At 37.4% G+C, this 18,109-nt stretch overlaps 1 protein-coding gene across 9 annotated transcripts in view; it reads right to left on the reverse strand.

Moving 5' to 3' along the window:
* The window catches only part of CDK14 (cyclin dependent kinase 14), a 591,667-nt gene that overhangs the window by 79,223 nt on the left and 494,335 nt on the right, over window positions 1-18,109 (reverse strand). For 7 of the 9 annotated variants that reach the window (XM_079931296.1, XM_079931294.1, XM_079931290.1 and 4 more), the window contains 2 exons: window positions 7,145-7,284; window positions 1,577-1,720 (listed from right to left, as the gene is read on the reverse strand). In XM_079931296.1, the coding sequence (XP_079787422.1) occupies window positions 1,605-1,720; window positions 7,145-7,284 (256 nt within the window). In that variant the 3' untranslated portion in view covers window positions 1,577-1,604. Of the gene's footprint in view, window positions 1-1,576; window positions 1,721-7,144; window positions 7,285-18,109 lie in introns of those variants that run through there. The other 2 variants (XM_079931298.1, XR_013829689.1) reach the window with 2 other exon arrangements.

Below are 18,109 nucleotides of genomic sequence, written 5' to 3' on the forward strand. Positions count from 1 at the left end.
CAAGCTTGCTTGTGTGTATGTGTGTATGTGTGTATGAGGCAGCAGCACAAATAAGGTCCAATTTTTGTTTTGTTCTACTGAATTGGCTAAGGGATTTATAAAGTCAGGGGCTCTCATTATTGTAATGCAGGTCAAATACTCTCAATAGCATCTGCTGCAACCCTCATGAATTTAAACCATTCTCAGAACCAGGAGGTAACTGGTCAAAAACTCAGCCCCACTCTTTGTCTGACCAATTGAAGTGAGAGTACAAATGCTACTGGGTGAATAAAGTTGTGCTTCCGGGTAACTTTTTATCCAATAGGGAGAAATAACCAGAAGAATGAAGAATCTTACGTATGAAATAGCAAGTCTACTAGTAACACTTCCCGACTGGCATTTATACACCATCTTTTATCAATCTGGGAATCTTTTCTCCAATCATTCATAAATCACCACCATACTCCTGAGAGGTCAAAATTGACCTCCACATTGAGCATACACAAAAGCTAAGTCCAAATGTATTGACTAATCACCCACAAGACAATGTGGACATGTAATCTGCTGACAGTTCAGCCTGTTAACATTTCACATTAAGAGAGAGAGGAAGGAAGAGGAGCCCTTGCGATGCTGTCTGTATCTTTCAATTCACTGGAACATTTAATTCCTGAACAGCCACACAAGCAAGTAACAATATGGGCTCCAAATAAAAAGCCTTCCTCACAAAAAAGTTGGTTCTCTGTTTGCTTCAGAGTTATGTTGCATTAAATGAAAAGATACATATAGGCGTAAACTTCCAAAAAACCCAGACATTTCCAACTGGCACTAAAGACACAGCCTTTTCAGAAGTTGCCATCTTATGCTTTTTTCTGTAAAGCCTGTGTGATGACCGGGACAGGCCGACAGGCTCAGAGACTATCTCGTTTAGGTTCTGCTTTACATCTGCAGAATAGCAGAGGCCAAAGAATCGAATAGGAAAAAAATAAAATAAATGCTTCACCACAACAAGGTCTGTACTAGGGGCCACCCAGGAATCAGAAATGAGTGAAGTGGCCCAAATGGCCACTAAACTAAACTAGGGAGCCCATGTCCTTTCCAAAGGAGGCAGCCACAGTTCAGTTACATACACAAACTTCTGGCAGGAATGTGAGTTTAGTGTTGCCAAAGCTGCTGATTTCTCGAGAAAAGCCGGAAACCCAGACTTTGTGTAAAATCTCCTCATTTTAAAATGGGAGCAACCAAGGAAAAAAATTGTGTGGGCCACACAAAGCAGGTCTGTGGCTTAAATATCCTCCGAGGTTAACCATTTTCTAGCCTCTATGAAGGATGGGTGAGTAGTGAAATGATCTGCTTATGACTAAAATGGTTTGCTTATGACTACATAAATAAAGGACCATTGTGGTTAGACTCCAGCAAGTGCCTAAAAATACAGAAATGACTGACAGCACTCTGCCTCACTAGAATCTGTAATGAATGCCATAACAAACATAAGAGATTCATAAGATACTTAGGAAAAAATAAGTCTGAAATATTTCATTTGAAAGATTGACTCAATGTCTTTTCACAATTACTTTCCAAGTAAAGTAGGTCATCTTACCTGTGCTCTCTTGAGACTGCTGTGCGCATCAGTGCTTGCTATTTGATAGACTTTTGCCATAACTATTGTTTTTCCCAAAGGCCCGCATACTTTCTCCAGCTTCTGGTTGCAATCTTACATTTGGGACGGTAAAAATAGAAGACACTGTGGACAGAATGAAAAGTTTTCATTTACATATTTATAGGTGTATTTAGAATCTTTTCTTTCAAAATTGGAGGCTGAGATGCAATGCTGATGTCCCGCACATAAAACATCATGGTATGCGTTGGTCTTTGAAATGTCAAGTCGTCACAGCCACACACACACACACTCACACAGATTTACACACACATACGACAGGGTAGTCTGCCTTCCCCTCCAAGCCACAGCTCAGCTGATCTCTCATACTTCTCTGATCTAGAACAATAAGCCTGAATTTGGAAACAACATATTTTGCCCTTTCTTTGTGCATTCTTTCATTCATTCTTTGAAGAAATATTTATTGAGCCCCACACTGTTCTAGGTTTTCAGAATCCTGTAGTGTATCAATCAGAATGAAAAGAAATCCTGGTTTTTGTAGATTCCACTTAGGGGAGACAGATGATAAACACTCAGATGAATATATCAACTAGTTGTAAGTGTTCTGAAGAATAATAAAGCAGGAAGAGAAACAGGAAGTGCCGGGGTGGAAGCAGGTCAGTGAAGGCTTCCCAGGTAAAGGTACCTTTGAGCAGAGAGCCAAAAAGGTGAGAGGGCAAGTCATGCATATATCTAGAGCAAGAGCAAGCACGAACTGAAGAAAGAAGAAACAGCAAAGCCTCTCTAAGGAGCAAGAGAAGGAGCAGGCAAAACAGTTAGACGGCTATTGTAGAAACACAGGTGAAGGAAGATGGTGAGTGACATGGGGCAGTGATGGCAGTGGAGAAGTGATGATGGTCTATTGATCTATTTTGAAGGTAGCATCAACAGGGTCTACAGAAGAACCGGGTTTGGGTACGACAAAAGAAGAGGAGTCAAGGGTAACTTCCAACAACTGGAAGAATGACATTGCCCCTTATTAACGAGGTGAAGACTATAAAATGAGCAAGTCTAAGGGAAAAGATAAGGAACTCAGTTCTGGTAATATGAAGTTAGAAACGCCTACTAGACATCCAAATGGAGATGTTAAGTAGTCAGCTGGTATATGCAAGTCTGGAGTCAGGGAAGATGGGACTGGAGATTGAAATTTGGAAGCTGTCAGTGTACACAGATGATATCTAAATCATTAGATTAAATGAGATCATCTAGGCTCTAGGGAGCATATGTAGATAGGAAGATCTGAGGATTAAGCCCCAGGGCACTCTAAGAGTGAGAGGTCTGGCAGATGAGAAATCTGCAAAGGAGTATGAAAAGGAATGTTTAGGGAGGCAAAAGGAAAATGTCCTGTCCTGGAATCCAAGTGAAGGAAATGTTACTACGAGGAGACAGTGGTCAAGTGTGTTGAATTATGCTGATGGATCAAGATGAGGGCTGGGGAAAGACCAATGGATAGAGACTAAAACCAGCAGTTGTGGAATCTTGGGTATAAAAGCTCGGCTCAAAAGGATTCAAGAGAGAATGGAAGTCTAGAAACCAGAGCAGCAAATATGTTAGAACAGGGTGTGTTTTCTTTTTAAAAAGATGGCACGGAGCTCCATTAATGGCATAATGTTGCTTTAGGATAATATATAGGACATATATAGGAATAAGAAACCCTACCAACATTAGAGCTGAAAGGTCCTTAGGGATCACTGTGTCTCTATATGAGAAATTGGGAACCCACAGAAACTAAGGCACTTCTCCAAAGCTGCCCAGCTAGTTAACAGCGGAGCTGAAGCTGGAATCCAGGTGGTCTGATTCCCAGTTCAGTGCTCTTCACACTGCACCAATTTGTTGGCCTTCTTTCACTGCAGATCTGAGTTTTGTGAATTAGCAAATGAATGTAATAAAATCAAGGACTCTACGCTATGAAGTGTATTTTGTTCATTTACTTTGACAAGGGTGGTTCAGCTTCAATAATTTATGTAACTTGATAGTATACACAGGAGAATGCCCTTTGGTGTATTTGGGAAAAATAATGAATTTCTTCTAAATCAGCCCTCCATTTACTTCCCTGCAATTAAATCTTTGTGAAGAAGTGGGGCAAGGCTGTTCGGGTTTTGGGATAGAGGGAGAATGACAGGGTGCCACTAGAATTAGCCAGCTTTAACCGCCAGATCTCCAGGTAACTGTACCATAATTCTTGCTTGATGAATTTATAATTCCTGCTTCAGTGGCACACTAATACATTGCTTCTAAATTTTGGCATTTTGTAAACTGGTGAGGTTTTAAGGACTAGTACAATTAAGAAAGATATTATATTGTTATATGTTCTTCCAAAGCAAATAACAGTCTGGCATCAGCATACAACTTCATTTTTATAAGAATTCATGGAATGACTGCAGTGCTCTGTGTAACCAAGGTTCTAATAACACTTGATACTCTTCTCAAAAGGTCTGATATATTAAAGTAGCCAAGAAGACTGGAGCCCACTTTGAACTTACTTTTGTTACAATCTTCTCCTTTTACCTGGGTTTGCTTTCTGCTTGCATAAGATTTTCCCTTTGTGGACATTCTTTAAAAAAAAAAATGCCATGACCCATCTTTAAGAATGTGACTGCTATGGACTTAACTGTGTCCCTCCAAAATTCATATGCTGAAGCCTTAACCCCCCATGTGATAGTTTTTGGAGATGAGGCCTTTGGGTAGTATTTAGGGTTAGATGAAGTCATGAAGGTGAGGCCCTTAGGATGAAATTAGTGGCTTTATATGAAAAAAATGAGAGAGAGAGAGAGAGAGAGAGAGAGAGAGAGAGAAAGAGGGAGAGAGAGGTGTCACTGTTTCTCTCTCTCTGCCATGTGAAGATACAGGGAGGTGGCTGTCTCATCAGGAAACTTGATTTGCCGACACCTTGATCTTTGACTTCCCAGCCTTCAGAACTGTGAGAAATAAATGTTTGTTGTTTAAGCCCCGGTCTAAGTTATTTTGTTACTGCATCCTGAATAGACTATGTATTAATGTGAGGCTCCTAAAACTGATTAACAGAAACCATGACTTGGTTGATAAGACAACCCATTTATTGGTTCTGCAACACTTCTTTTCAGATGGATCTCTTTCCAAATCTCCTTGAAAAGGAAGCATATGAGGATACTGGCACTGCTGCTGCTGCTGCCATTTGCCAGGTGGTGAACTTTTACAAGACTCCACACTAATGTAAAATTTAATTTTAAGAATTTCAAGAACTTTTAAATATAGTTTGCAGAATATTAACCTAGATAACAGAGTCACCAAAACCAGTCATTTCACTTAAAAGAACTAGTTCCCAAAGTCTCCAAAGCCTAGGAATTCTTTGTTGTGTAAACATGTTTACAAGAACTACCATGTTGTTCGAAATGGAAATGACTGTGGTATTTAATACTGGGATTGTCCTTTCTTGCAACTGGATTTATGCTTCATAATGATTATCTACTAGACACAGAAATAGCATTTCTGTAACTCAAAATTGTTACCGGAGGCGTTCAGCAGAATCTTGCTTTAAAAATATAATGATTTTTCATCTTTATTCTCCCCCCTTCAAAAGGTTTCACTGCTCCTGATGTTTAACGTTATGCAAAGACGTGTTTCTGCCAATGAATATCGCCTTATGGTTATGCTTCTGCAAATAGCCTGCTGTGAGCTGATAAAGGGATTAATGCAGCCAAAATTCTTAATCTGTGAAATTACAAATTAAATTCTCATATTAAAAATACCACCCTGAGGTATTTTTTGTGGTTTTAATTCCCCTCTGGTGTTCTGCATACATTGTGCTTGTTAATGACAGGGACAAGGCTGTCTCCATTGGCAGCCTGCTGCCGAGTGATAATGTGTAGGCATTTACTTACTGATAGAAACTGGATTTAACCACTGGCTGATAAACTAAGTGCCAAGTGGGTAATAAGTCCATATTAACAGAAAAGTACTACTACAGAATTCAGAATTCATAGACCATCAAAATCCCGGCTTAAACTAAATCATCAAGTCAGATGGGATTGAGATGTCACCAAGGAGGAGTGATATCAAGTTGCAAGTTATACTGAATGGGAAAACAAGCCATATGTTTGAGTCTGACGAGCAATAAACTAATGAGTCCACTGGCATCATTTTTTTTTTTTTTTTCAGTATGGGAAGATGTGTTACCAATTCATTATTTTTCTATAGGGATTTCAACTTTAATTTTTTTTTTAATGGGGATAGTTGTAGTAATGGTCAGTGGGTAGACTTTCAGAAAGGAAGTAGTGCAGAATATGGGATAAATATGGGCTTGGAATATATGAAATACTGAAGAAGATTTCAAAGCATGGGGGAGTAGTGGGTTAATATATCTATAGTTACTTTAGAGTAAAAAAAAAAAAGTAATTAGAATTAAATATGAGGTATCAGAAAAGATTTAGTGTAGGAATACCCAAGAGTTGTTACTTGGGACTTAGTTCCAAAGTAAAAGGTTATTGTTGTCGAGGAGACTCCAATGCTATCATGGGTGGAAAAAGTCTAAGGGAATAAAGAAATAAATTTTATGTATGTCTATGGTAAGTGATGTGTACACAAGGATTAAAAATGATATATCCATCCATATATGCAGTATATTAATTTTTAAGGCAAAAAGAAAAGAGTATGAGGAGAAATATCTTTCACTGGCATTTGGAAAGAATGTATCACCATTGAACAAAAGTGTTCTTACTGCAGTAGTGTTTTGCAAAATTTCACAAGAATTTTGTTTCACACTTTGGAAGAAAGATGAGATCCTCCCAGTCATAAATCCTCCCCCAAATATTTAAAATGTAATTGAAAAAGGCTGTGTAAATATGAACACTTTTGTAAAAACAAAACAAAAACCCACCCAGGAATGTGTTTTGTTTTAAAAGATCCAGAGAAGAGCTCTGTATGAATACCAAGAGCATCTGTAGTTGAAATGAATTACATGTCTTCAGTTCTTACATGTCAATTCAGCGCATTAGCCAATTGCCAACTCTGTTCGTCAGCTCACTGCATAGCAGCCCTTTTTAAGGTTATTGTTACAACCAAGATTGTCTCTGAGAATCAAATAGAAATGAATCATTCCTACTCTGTGTACTGCAGCCAGCTAAAAAATACTATATGCATAAGGCACTAAATATGTAAATCATATTTTCCTTTTCCTTTATGACTGCTCATATCATTTTTTTGGACACACACATAATCAAATACAAAGACATGCAGCTGCTGACTGCAGAGCAGAGATAGCAAAAAAGGAATCCATTTTCTTCCTGTGTCTGGTAAGCTAGCAATTGAATGGCAGGATTCCACTAAATATATACACACACACTACCCCCCTCCCCCATTCTCTCTCGCTCTCTCTATACACACACGCGCGCGCGCGCGCAATGCATATACAAGCATACGTAATATTAGAGAGATGCACATATAAACATGTGGACCTCTCTACATGTGTATTACACATAGATGCTAAAATCATGTCCCTGCTTCGATTGGATGTTTTGAATTTGTCATACTCACTATCAGTCAGTTCCCATAGCCGTGGGGGCAGGTCACTAAAATACTCGTGGCTCAAGGCGGCCTGTGCTGACAGTCTGTTCTTTGGGGAACACTGTAGGAGTTTGGAGGCCAGATCCTCTGCATGATTCACATAGCTGAGCCTGAAAACACAAGCAAAAAAGACAGAAATCAGAACAAACAAGAAAATCCCCTAAGTAAGACATAAGGCTCACCTAATTTTTCAGTATTTATTTATTCCTGGCCAAGAAAACAAGTTGCCTGTTGAAAATAAAAAGCAGCAGAATTCACATTAGTTCCTAGAGTATCCGTTACTGTAAACCAGCTTTTACTCTCACTTTCCTCATTGATGTAACATATTTTACTATAAGCAAAGGATTGATATTTTCAGGATAGAATTAGGTCCCAAGGTAGAAAATTTCAGAAGATAATTTATCAAATAGTTGCCAGAATTTGTTCATAGAATATAGGTACTGCATACACATCTGGATACATTTACAGGAAAATTAATACAAAATAACCAGGAGAATTAAAATAAATCTACTATTAAATTCTCTAGTTACTAAAGTTACTTTTTCCTTTAAGAATTTACATTTTCTTACATTGAACAAAAAATTATTGGAATAAGTACTCTTTCAAATATTAATCATAATATTAACACGCAGGTTAACAAAGGGGATAGGCTTAAACCATATGGGACTGAATCAATTCAAGATGACCTTTAAAACGACAGCAGAGAGAAAATATGTGTCTCAAGATTACCAAAAAAGCAGAGGAGTAAAATCTTTCATGTGGTACTACTTTCAAATGGGTAGCAGACCACACTGTCCAGCCCAGCCTTGTTTTCCATGGAAACTCTACTTCACTGCTCAGGGCAATCAAACCCAAATAGTTAACATAAAAATGATAATTAAAGTCTTCCTAATAATGATTACCATTTATGAGTAGGTGAACATGTGTCAAGCGCTCTCCTAGGCGCTTTTCACACACTCTCCTATTTACTATTCGGACAAGATAACTCTGTTTCTGTCTAACAGCAGGGGGAGCGAAGTGGAAGTCAGAGAAGGTAATGGTTTGCTCAGTTAGCAGGTTGAGCAGATTCAAACCCACCCAGTGGTTTTGCATGTGCAAAGCTCTCAGGTCATTCCTAAAGGCTTTTACCCACAGATTCCTGAGTTTCTACAAGATGAAGTAAGTACAGTGACTCTTAAGCACCCAGAAGAATGTGAAGAAACGTTGCACCTGCTAGTGGGTATTCTTTCAAAAGCCTTGAAGCTACAAAACAAGCCATGAGCCAATAAACATCTTTTCTAGTGACCAACAATTCTCTCCCTTCCCCTCCTCAAGCTACTCTTTAGCATTGATTTAAAATTGTTATGGTGTGGGGGGAGGGGGATGGATTGGGAGTGAGGAAGAGGAAAGTAGGTCATGAATTTGGGCAGAGGAAGAAAAAGGGAGAAGAGCAAAGAAAAATATTACTCCAAAGATCCAATCTAAGAGACCTTCTCCCTAAATCTTCATAGGTGAAGGTCTCACCCATTGGTTCAGTGTCTGGCTGCTGTAATGCTGTTTTTTAAAAAACTGATCAGTATCTTGGTTTTAAATGTCTCTACCTGGCAAAGAGAAATTTGTCTACAGGAAACGGAGGCATTCTTAAAATTCTGTTTTCTTTTTTTTCTTCTTTCTTTCTTTTAATAGGGTCCAGGGCCATCCAAATTATTCCTTCCTCTTCCTAAGACTCTTTTGCTATTAAATTTTTTTCATTAATATGTTTCTAAATATCAAATGCAAAGTTTGAGATAAGTAGACTTCATGGCAAAAACTGCACTTATATTGAACATACAGTTTGTATGTAACCATGGTGAACACATTGGTATCCATTTTATACAGCTTTGATAAAACACAATGACAGTGCCAGCCAGACTGAGACTAGATCTAAGTTTTAGGTCTGACTCTGTTAAAGAGTGATGAACCACATTATGTCTGCAGTCCTTCCAGCTCCAACAAGCCGTAAGTCATCCTTGAAGCATGGTTTCACTATTTTGAAGAATTATAAATATTTAAAGTTGTATTTGTTTTTGCAGTTGATTGTTGATCACATTTAGATTTAACACATATAGACCTAAATATAAGGAATTACCAAGAAGACATTTCCCCTCCCCCAAACTGACTAAACTTGTTAATAAAGTCAATAAAATAATCAAATGCTTATTTGTGCTATCTGGTTTATACATAAACATCTGAATTATCACACAAAATTTTAATTTAGAAAGTTTGCTATATCTTGCGATGTATGGGGTTCTTTTGATTTAACCTGCTTGGTATTCATAGTGTTTCCTGAATTTGAGGTTTCATGTCTTTCATCAATTCTGGAAGAAGATCTCAGCCACTACTTTCCGAATATTGCCTTTGCTCAATTCTCTCTCTTCCGTCGTTTTATAACTCCAATGTAATACCATTTTATTAAATTTTCCATGTCTTCACTTGTTCTTTCATATTTTCCATCTGTTAGTCTCTCTGTTCTCCATTCTGAGTAATTACTTCAGAGCCATCTTCTAACTCAACTAACTCTCTAATCAGGTGCATCTAATATGCTGTTTTCCTTATTCATTTTGTTCTTATAAGTTCTTTTAAAATCTCTGACAAATTTTCATTTTCAACTTTAATGGTTTCCTATTTAAGTTTTTAATTTGATCTTTTATTTCTTTACAATATTTTAAATACAGTTTTGTTCTATGTCTGATAATTCCCAATAGCTGAAGTTCTGGGTGAGGTGGAGGAGTCCAGTTTTGTTGCTTTTGCTACTGACTCTCACTCACAATGACTTTTTCACGTTTTATAATTCTGGATTTTGGGCTCATGCTTGGCTTTGATAATCTGTGGGAGTCTTGAAGCACCTGGGTTGAGACTATGTTCTCTATAGCGATTTTCTTTTGCTTCTGCTAGGAGCGCTGGAGCTCTCTCAACACCTATGTACTCCAAATTCTTTCTGTTGGCTTCTGAGACCAAGTGAGTTATGTAAATTTAAACCTAAACTTGTAGAATTCTCAGGGGAGTCTTTTTCATCCCCATTCAGAGCCAAGGGCAACACAAACAATTGTCCTTGAAGTCTCTCTTTGCTGGAAGCAGATTTTTTTCTTTTTTTTCTTTTAGCCAGCCCATTACTGGCTGAAGTGCTTTGAGGGTCTTGACTCTCTGTGGGGAATCTCTACTCCTATACCCTCCTAACTTTCTCAGGCCCAAAGCCTTGATTCCCGACAGTCAAGCAGCTCCACGTTTCTGTTTTAGCAATACCTCGAGGGCAGCTGCAACTTCAGCACTTACTTATCATTCTGTTTTTTTCATTCTTGGCCCCTGGAAATTTCAGTTAATTTCTTCTTGGTTCAGCTATGCATATGCATTTGAACGGATATGCTTGTATTTTATCCAACATTTTAGGTGATTTTTAGCAGTAGCAGAAGAGACTGTTTTTCCCCCTACAGATAAATATTTATAATCTCTATAATCTAATTAGTTACTATAAAATCATCCACACTTACAGTTTTTAGGTCTTTCTCCCTGGAATAAGCACTAAATTGGTGTTGTTGTCTTGCCTCTTTTTTTTAAAACTAATTCTTTTAGGTTACCTCTATTAAGTCTCAAAAACTAGATAACTGAAGTTATTTCAGGCTAATGTTCCTTCCTTCACCACTTACTTTATAGATGACTCTCAAATGCATTATCCTAAGTGAAAGAAGCCAAAGGCTACACACTATATACTTTCATTTAGATGACATTCTGAAAAACGCAAAATTATAGAAACAGAAAAGTGATCAGTGATTGTCTGAGGCTGGGGGTGGGAGGGGTTAAGAAAGGGGTCCAGAGAATTTTTTCAAATGGCTCTACATCTTGATCAATAGGAATGGAGATGAGGCCATCTAGACATGTGAAAGGGCAGGGGGACTGGTCAAGGAAATTCAGCACAGGGAGCAGTCTGGAGAGATGGGGTGTTGCAGGTTTTTCACAAGGAACATTCAGACATCAGGGGTGGAGGCTGGCCCTCTGTGAGTGACTGTCACTGGGACTTCTGTGTCCCAGGGGAGCCTCAAGGGATGTCCCAGCAAATGAGGAGATGCAACTGCTAATGGTGAGGCTCTCCTATGGATTTCAGTGCTGGATGCCAGGTCACCGAGTGGGGGTTGGCCTCAGGTGGTCAGAACTGTGCCTGTCAGCTCACAGGGTGAGTTCAGCCAGCTCTACGTTCCTGGGGAAGGGTACGTGGGACAGAAACCTTCACGTTCATTCCATATTCATTGTTTTTTTGTGTGTGTGTGGTATGCGGGCCTCTAGCTGTTGTGGCCTCTCCCGTTGCGGAGCACAGGCTCTGGACGCGCAGGCTCAGTGGCCATGGCTCACGGGCCCAGCCGCTCTGCGGCATGTGGGATCTTCCTGGACCAGGGCACGAACCTGTGTCCCCTGCATCGGCAGGAGGACTCTCAACCACTGCGCCACCAGGGAAGCCCCATATTCATTGCTTTTAAAAGATGTTGTTTGCTGTTTGTGGAAACTCCCTGGGAAAAACCTTAAGGAATTTAAAAATTATAAATCTGTATGAAAATGAAGAGAAACAATCTCTACTGAATTCAGAGTATGTTTGTGGAGAGAATCTTATCAGTAACTTTCAAACAAATGCTTTTAATATAGTTGAAAATAATAGTATTCTGCTATTCTAATCATAACAAATTTCATCGTTTTCCTAGTCCTTATCTATGTAACACACACACACACACACACACACACACATACACTTTACCTGAGTTTTTTAAAAAAAAATATGAAAGAATGTAACATGAATAGCAAAAACAGCTTTAAACCATGACTATAGAGCAGGATATTTTCTTTATTCCTTGTGCAGGTCAGATTTTTGTACCTCAGAAATGAGGAAGATGGAACATATGGTCATTAAGGGTTGTCTAGCTCTAACATTACATGTCCTCTGATCTAGGAAGAACCTGAGTGTGAACTGGAGGCAGGGAGGGTGAGCAGAGCCACACTGGCCTGCCATCGCTCACCCAACACAGCTCCCCTCTCTGCCATCAAGGCAGTGATCCAACAGTACCTCTCACTTGTCTTCACTCAACCTGTCAACTAAATGCTTTAAAAGGTCACCTAAGTTTCTAAGCCATCTTGAAAATAAAGAGCAAAGCAAAGCCAAAGTCTGTTGCCACACTAAGGAAGACTGTCAACGTTGGGTAGAGAAAACTGAAAGTAGAGGATGAAAATGGTGGCACGAGAAAGAGGAAAAACTGGGCAATGGCAAGCCAAAAAGGGCATTTCCTATGAGGCACGGTTCCTGGTACAGAGTGGGGACATGGCATTTGATGAATGGCTGAATTTTTGATTGAGAACTGACTATATTAGTTTTTATACTTACAAGAGGTTTTACTTTACCTGCGACACATGAATTTAAAAGTAAACAATCATTTTGGGGTAAAAACATCTTAAGGTTAAATTCTGGTCCCTAAGGAACATCTTCAAAGTATACATGTCTCAGAGGATGACTTTTTTTTTTGAAGTGGGAAGGAAATTCATCCTTGTCTTTTTAAAGTTACTTTATAAACTGGGACTGCAAGGTTTTTTTGTTTGTTTTTTCACGTTGTAGTGCCAAAAGACTCCCTCTAAAACTGATGATACATCTGCTTGTAGAACTAAAACAAGTTACATTTTGTTCCTAAAAGTTGACTTGTAAATATGTCTATAAAAATCTTCGCTGCAATTTATTAATATTTTAGCTCATGAAAGCTGGACATAAAGGGTAGAGGTGTAGCAGGTTCAATCTACTTATTAAAGCATTCAATGGAGATACTGACTTCCATATAAAGGCTTAAAAGGAAATTAATAAAAACAACAAAACGTTCTAGAATACTCCTCACTTGCAATTTATGATGGGAAAAAACGACATACACTGTGGGCCTATGTCTGAAGCATAAGAGTGTGCTTTGTCTCACAGAGTTGGAAATAGAGCGACCTGGAGTGAAAGATGGGGAGGGTCTCTATATTCATGCTTTACTCACTGTCACACTCATCACAGAGCAAAGACAAATGGACTGGGTCCTTTTATTTGACAGTGCACATTTTGTCTCTGTGCCAAGGATGCCAACATGGGCACTGGCCACTGGGTTAGACAACAATTGATCTCTTGAAAATGATTTGTGAAGAAGTCCACCCACCAATAAAAACAAGTCTGACTGTTTCCTCAACTGTACCGACTAGAACTGTCAGATACAGCACTCTTGTATATATATATATGAAAAGCTAAATGTGCATTTAATCACCTTCTTGTCAAAGTTCTAACTTAGAGGGAAGACTGCAGTCATAAAACCACTCTGATTTTTCAAAAAGTGACTTATTTTTAAAAAACAGGCTTGAATTTATTCATTTTGCAAAGAGGGGCCAGTAATTGGTCAAGCAGAAGATGAAGGGAATCCCTGACACTGGAATAAACTCCTGGGGAAAATAAAGACTAATATAAGGAAAGATTTAGGTCTGTGCAGTGAATCTCAAGTCCAGGAGCTGGGCTGTGCAATGAAATGAGAGGCAAGACTCTTGGGTATGTTAATAATGAAGACAGAGTTGTTTTACACTGAGACTTTCTTTGTCAACACACTGCTGTTAAAAAAAAAAAATTGAGAGTCCTCCCCTCAAGGTAAACAGGTAACATTTTTATATTAGCTTCCAAAAATAGGTTGTGTTTTGTTGTGCACAGAAAATTGTTCAGTTCTCATTCATTTATTCTAGCTAAACTGTTTAATAACACAATCTCCCTGGAAGACACTCATTCCCATAACGGTCAGCTTACTTGATTGTTAAAATTCTATATCATAGTGCTACTTGTAGAGTGTTCTACAGTCTACAAAGTGTTTTCACACATATTATTTTATTTGATCCAGATAATCAAAGGGCCATACTTACAAAATGGAACATACAGAAATTTCTGACTCTTTAGTGCCGATTACATGTCATGCCAAAGATTTATTGTATGTATATATGTGTACATACATATAGAGATAGATTACACACACACACACACAAAGCCGTATGTTACTCAGTTTGTAAAGGGATTATTGGATTACTTTAAAGTTGTTTTTAAAGATACCTTACATGTTTCTGTATTTCTCTCTCTTCCTTTAATTCTGAACTCTATTGTTATAGAGACTATTCTTTCTATATTCTTTTTAACACCTCCAGTGCCCTATATTAAATAAAGACAACAGGGAGAGTCCAGCCTTAATGTGAACAAGATGAATAATCCCCAAAGCCAGTCATACTAATCTGCACTGCTGGGTCTTTCCTTCAGATCTAACCCTTACTCAACACATAGTTGCCCTTGCAGAAAACTCTATCTGGTGGAAAAGTACAGAAAGTGCTGTAGAGCCCTCAGCAGGGTGTAAATGAATTGAGCTTTTGAAAACGCTAGCACTGACACTCTTAAGAGTATTATAAACTGCCAAAAGGTGAGCAGAAAAAGGAAAACACTAAATTCTTGCTTTGGATTTCAGAGCTTAGCTAGATAAATTTCCTAGCTTTGATTTTATTTATTATAATTTTCTAGCTTTGATTTTATTTATTATAATTTTCTACCCTCCCCCCAAAAAAGACATGTCTTTGAATGTTTAAGTTCAGTCTGAAATCAAATGAAGAGTGGTCTGGCTTTTAAAAAATTGGCTAACTTATGCAATTATACTAGCCTTTTCCATGTGCTAATACGGAGCTATAGATTTTCATATTTACATCTCATAAATCTATAGATGCAGATATTATCATAAAATATTCACAAAGAAAAGCTAATATAAGTGAACTTCTTGTTATATTCTTTTCAACAAAAGCCCTGTGTATTTAAACTTATTTTCCACAAAGGTGGATCATGCTTGCATGCAACTTGCTTATAGGAAAGAAACAGTTAACTGTTTCACTACATTGTTTTTGCAGACTCCACTTTAACCTCCTTTTCAATTCTTCTCCAGTACCTAGTAGCAGTGATTTTTTTGAGTTGTAAAAATTGTGTTTTTTAGTAGCTTATATAAATCTAATCACTTATAATTCTACACAACTATATAATGTAATTAAAAAAAATTTCTCTAAGATTTGTTACAAGCTGCCAATCACTGACATTTTTTATATATAGGAATAGCACAAACCTATCAGGCATTATACCTATATTTTGGAAAAGGTTCCCAGATTTTGTTGACTAGTGATCATATGATTCTATATTTTTGTTTAGTATTTTACTTTAATAATGTGGTTAACAGCAGAAGAGGCAAAAATAATTACTTTTCAATCCTCTGACTGAAGGACATGGTAAAAAATGATGTATCTTATTTCAGTAAAATAAATAAATAAAATACAGAAATAACAATTAATCCTTGTAATCAGGATAAAACTTACAGAATATTTAAAACAAAATCAGTGTATAACATCTTCAAAACCCAAAGGATGTACATTCAACAGAATTGATTTCCAACTTCCCAGTTACTTTGTTAACTGTTATATCCGATCATAAACACTAGACCTTCCTAACGACATGACCTTCCCCCATATGGAATTCCATTGTTAACTAAAGGACATCAACAACTCATACTTTCTGACTTCTGGATACAGATCAGGATAAAATTAGTAGCCCTCTCCTCCACAGGACTGCTGTAAAGATTGACCTTTTCTTACCATAAGCTGTTTAAATCAATTAAAAGGATCATATAATTTCACAAGTTTTCAAAACATTTTTAGTAAATCAAGAGTGAAGCAGAGTAAACTGTTAATGAGTTTTCTACCCTTGTGATGTTTTTGATATTTATGTTATTTAGAGAAGAGTGATTATCCAATTTTCCTGAATTCAAAGTGGTTGATTATAGCACTGTTTCATCTGAAAAAGACAACACTCATTTTTTGATGATAAAAGATTGTGTCAAGAATTTAAATTAAAATCTTCATCTACCAAAAAAGAAATCAATCCACATTAAAGTTTAGCAATGGCTTATATTTTTACATTTAAGATGAATCACTTACAAATATTTAGTCCAATATGAAAAACATTTTCACTCTAAAAGACTCCTGCAAAGTAGTTTACCTTACTGGTGCATCAATATTAGGGTGACTTGGGTTAATGGAAAATGGTAACTTCACAGCCTTTCATGCCTCTGAAACCCTAGAGAAGTTACAAATCTCATCAACAGAGGCTGGTTTTGGAAGGTGATATCTGCTTCACCATAATGGAACGGGTGTGTCCTTTGACTGTAAACAATGCTAAGAATAGCTCCTGAAAGGTGTAATTTTGTGTGATATTATTTCACCAAAAGAGAAGAAAAAATATTCTTTAATTCTGAACAAAACCTCTTCAAAGTTTACCTCTTCAAAACCTCTCAATAAACCTTTCACTGAGAACTGAAAATATAACTTAGTAATGCAATAAATGCCCTAACAAATATATCAGATTTTTCACTTAATGCTTTTTACAGGCTTAAACAAAATGGACTAAAAGGAAATCACCTTTTACAGTCCGACTCCTACAGGAAGAATGCCTTGCTGTTATGCTTTTTAAAGAAGGCATGGTGAATTTATATCAACTTTGGCAAATCTTGAGGCATGATAAAAGGAAGAAAAATACCAGTGCAGTTAACATTCCACAGAACTCTTTCTTCACATGTTTATTTCCTTAGAGACTGGACATGATCCAAGATAACAAGAAAAATGTAAAAAGGAAAGTTTATTTTTTAAGGCAAACAACACACAGTTTAGCATCCTGAGCTGATATAGAAGGGAGAATGTTTCCTTACCCCTTAAAAATAAATAAATAAATAAAAGAATTGTTGTCTTGTAGGTTAAAGATATTAGATGGTTAGGATTGGAGAAAATCACCAAAACCAGTTCTCCCATTTAAATAAATATGAACGAAAATTCACTTAGATCAGAGCTTATGGGTTATTAAAGTTTGGTTCTGGGCAAATGAAAAATATATTTTCTGTGGACTACCATTTCAGCTTCTTTATCTTGTGACATTGCATCTGGAATTTGAAAATATGATTTCATTATGATACAAGAAGAACCGGTCTGTGTGTTTATGTGTAAAACAAGACTTGGATTAAGACTGAAGAGTTGGGTGTCCTCTACAAGGGCCTGATGATCTTTAGGAAGAAAAGTCAAATAGCTTTTAATACTTACTGCTCCTACAAAGGAGCCTCCTATCTTCCCCGTCACAGACTTTCTTGTAGGCTGCACACTGAACCAACTACCTGTTGAACTATCTGATTTCCCTTGATTATCACAAAGGACATGATCAGCCAGCAAATGACACCCTTGTTCTAAATACTATGAGAAGGTATACAAAGGAGATGAAGCATCTATTGAGGATTTACTGTGTGCTAGAGACTTTTCACAAGTCGTCTCCCTTATTCTGCATCCCCAGCTATGAGATGAACATCATTATCCCTCCTTATAGATGAGGGAACTGAGGCTCAGAGAGGAGAAGCCATACAGCCAGAGTCACACAGCAAATGAGGGTAGAGCATGTTATGTGCTTCAGATGTAGATGCTCTCTTCTCTGTATCATCGTTCTTAAAGCTCTGTTTATATCTTTTTTTTCCTCATTATAAAAGTATGACATGATCATTCTAGAGAATTTAGAAACATATAAGAGAAATCCTGAAACATATAAGAGAAAATAAAAACATCTCATAAGTCTATAATTCAGATAAATGATTTTTTTATCAACTCGATGTTTACTTCTATGTGTATAGGTCTGAGCAAACACATCATTTTATTTCTTTGTAATTTTTATCACGGTGTACATTTTTTCCACATAAAATTTCCTTTCAAAACCTGCATTTAAAAAGCTCTCTTTAAATTCCTAAAAGTCAAGCCCATATTGAGGTCATATTAGTTTCTGGGGTTCAGGAATCCTGAAACAGCTGAACTGGGTAGTTCTGGCTCAAGGTC

This window comes from Stenella coeruleoalba, assembly GCF_951394435.1.
Source record: "Stenella coeruleoalba genome assembly, chromosome: 9".
In the NCBI taxonomy this organism is placed as follows: Eukaryota; Metazoa; Chordata; class Mammalia; order Artiodactyla; family Delphinidae; genus Stenella; species Stenella coeruleoalba.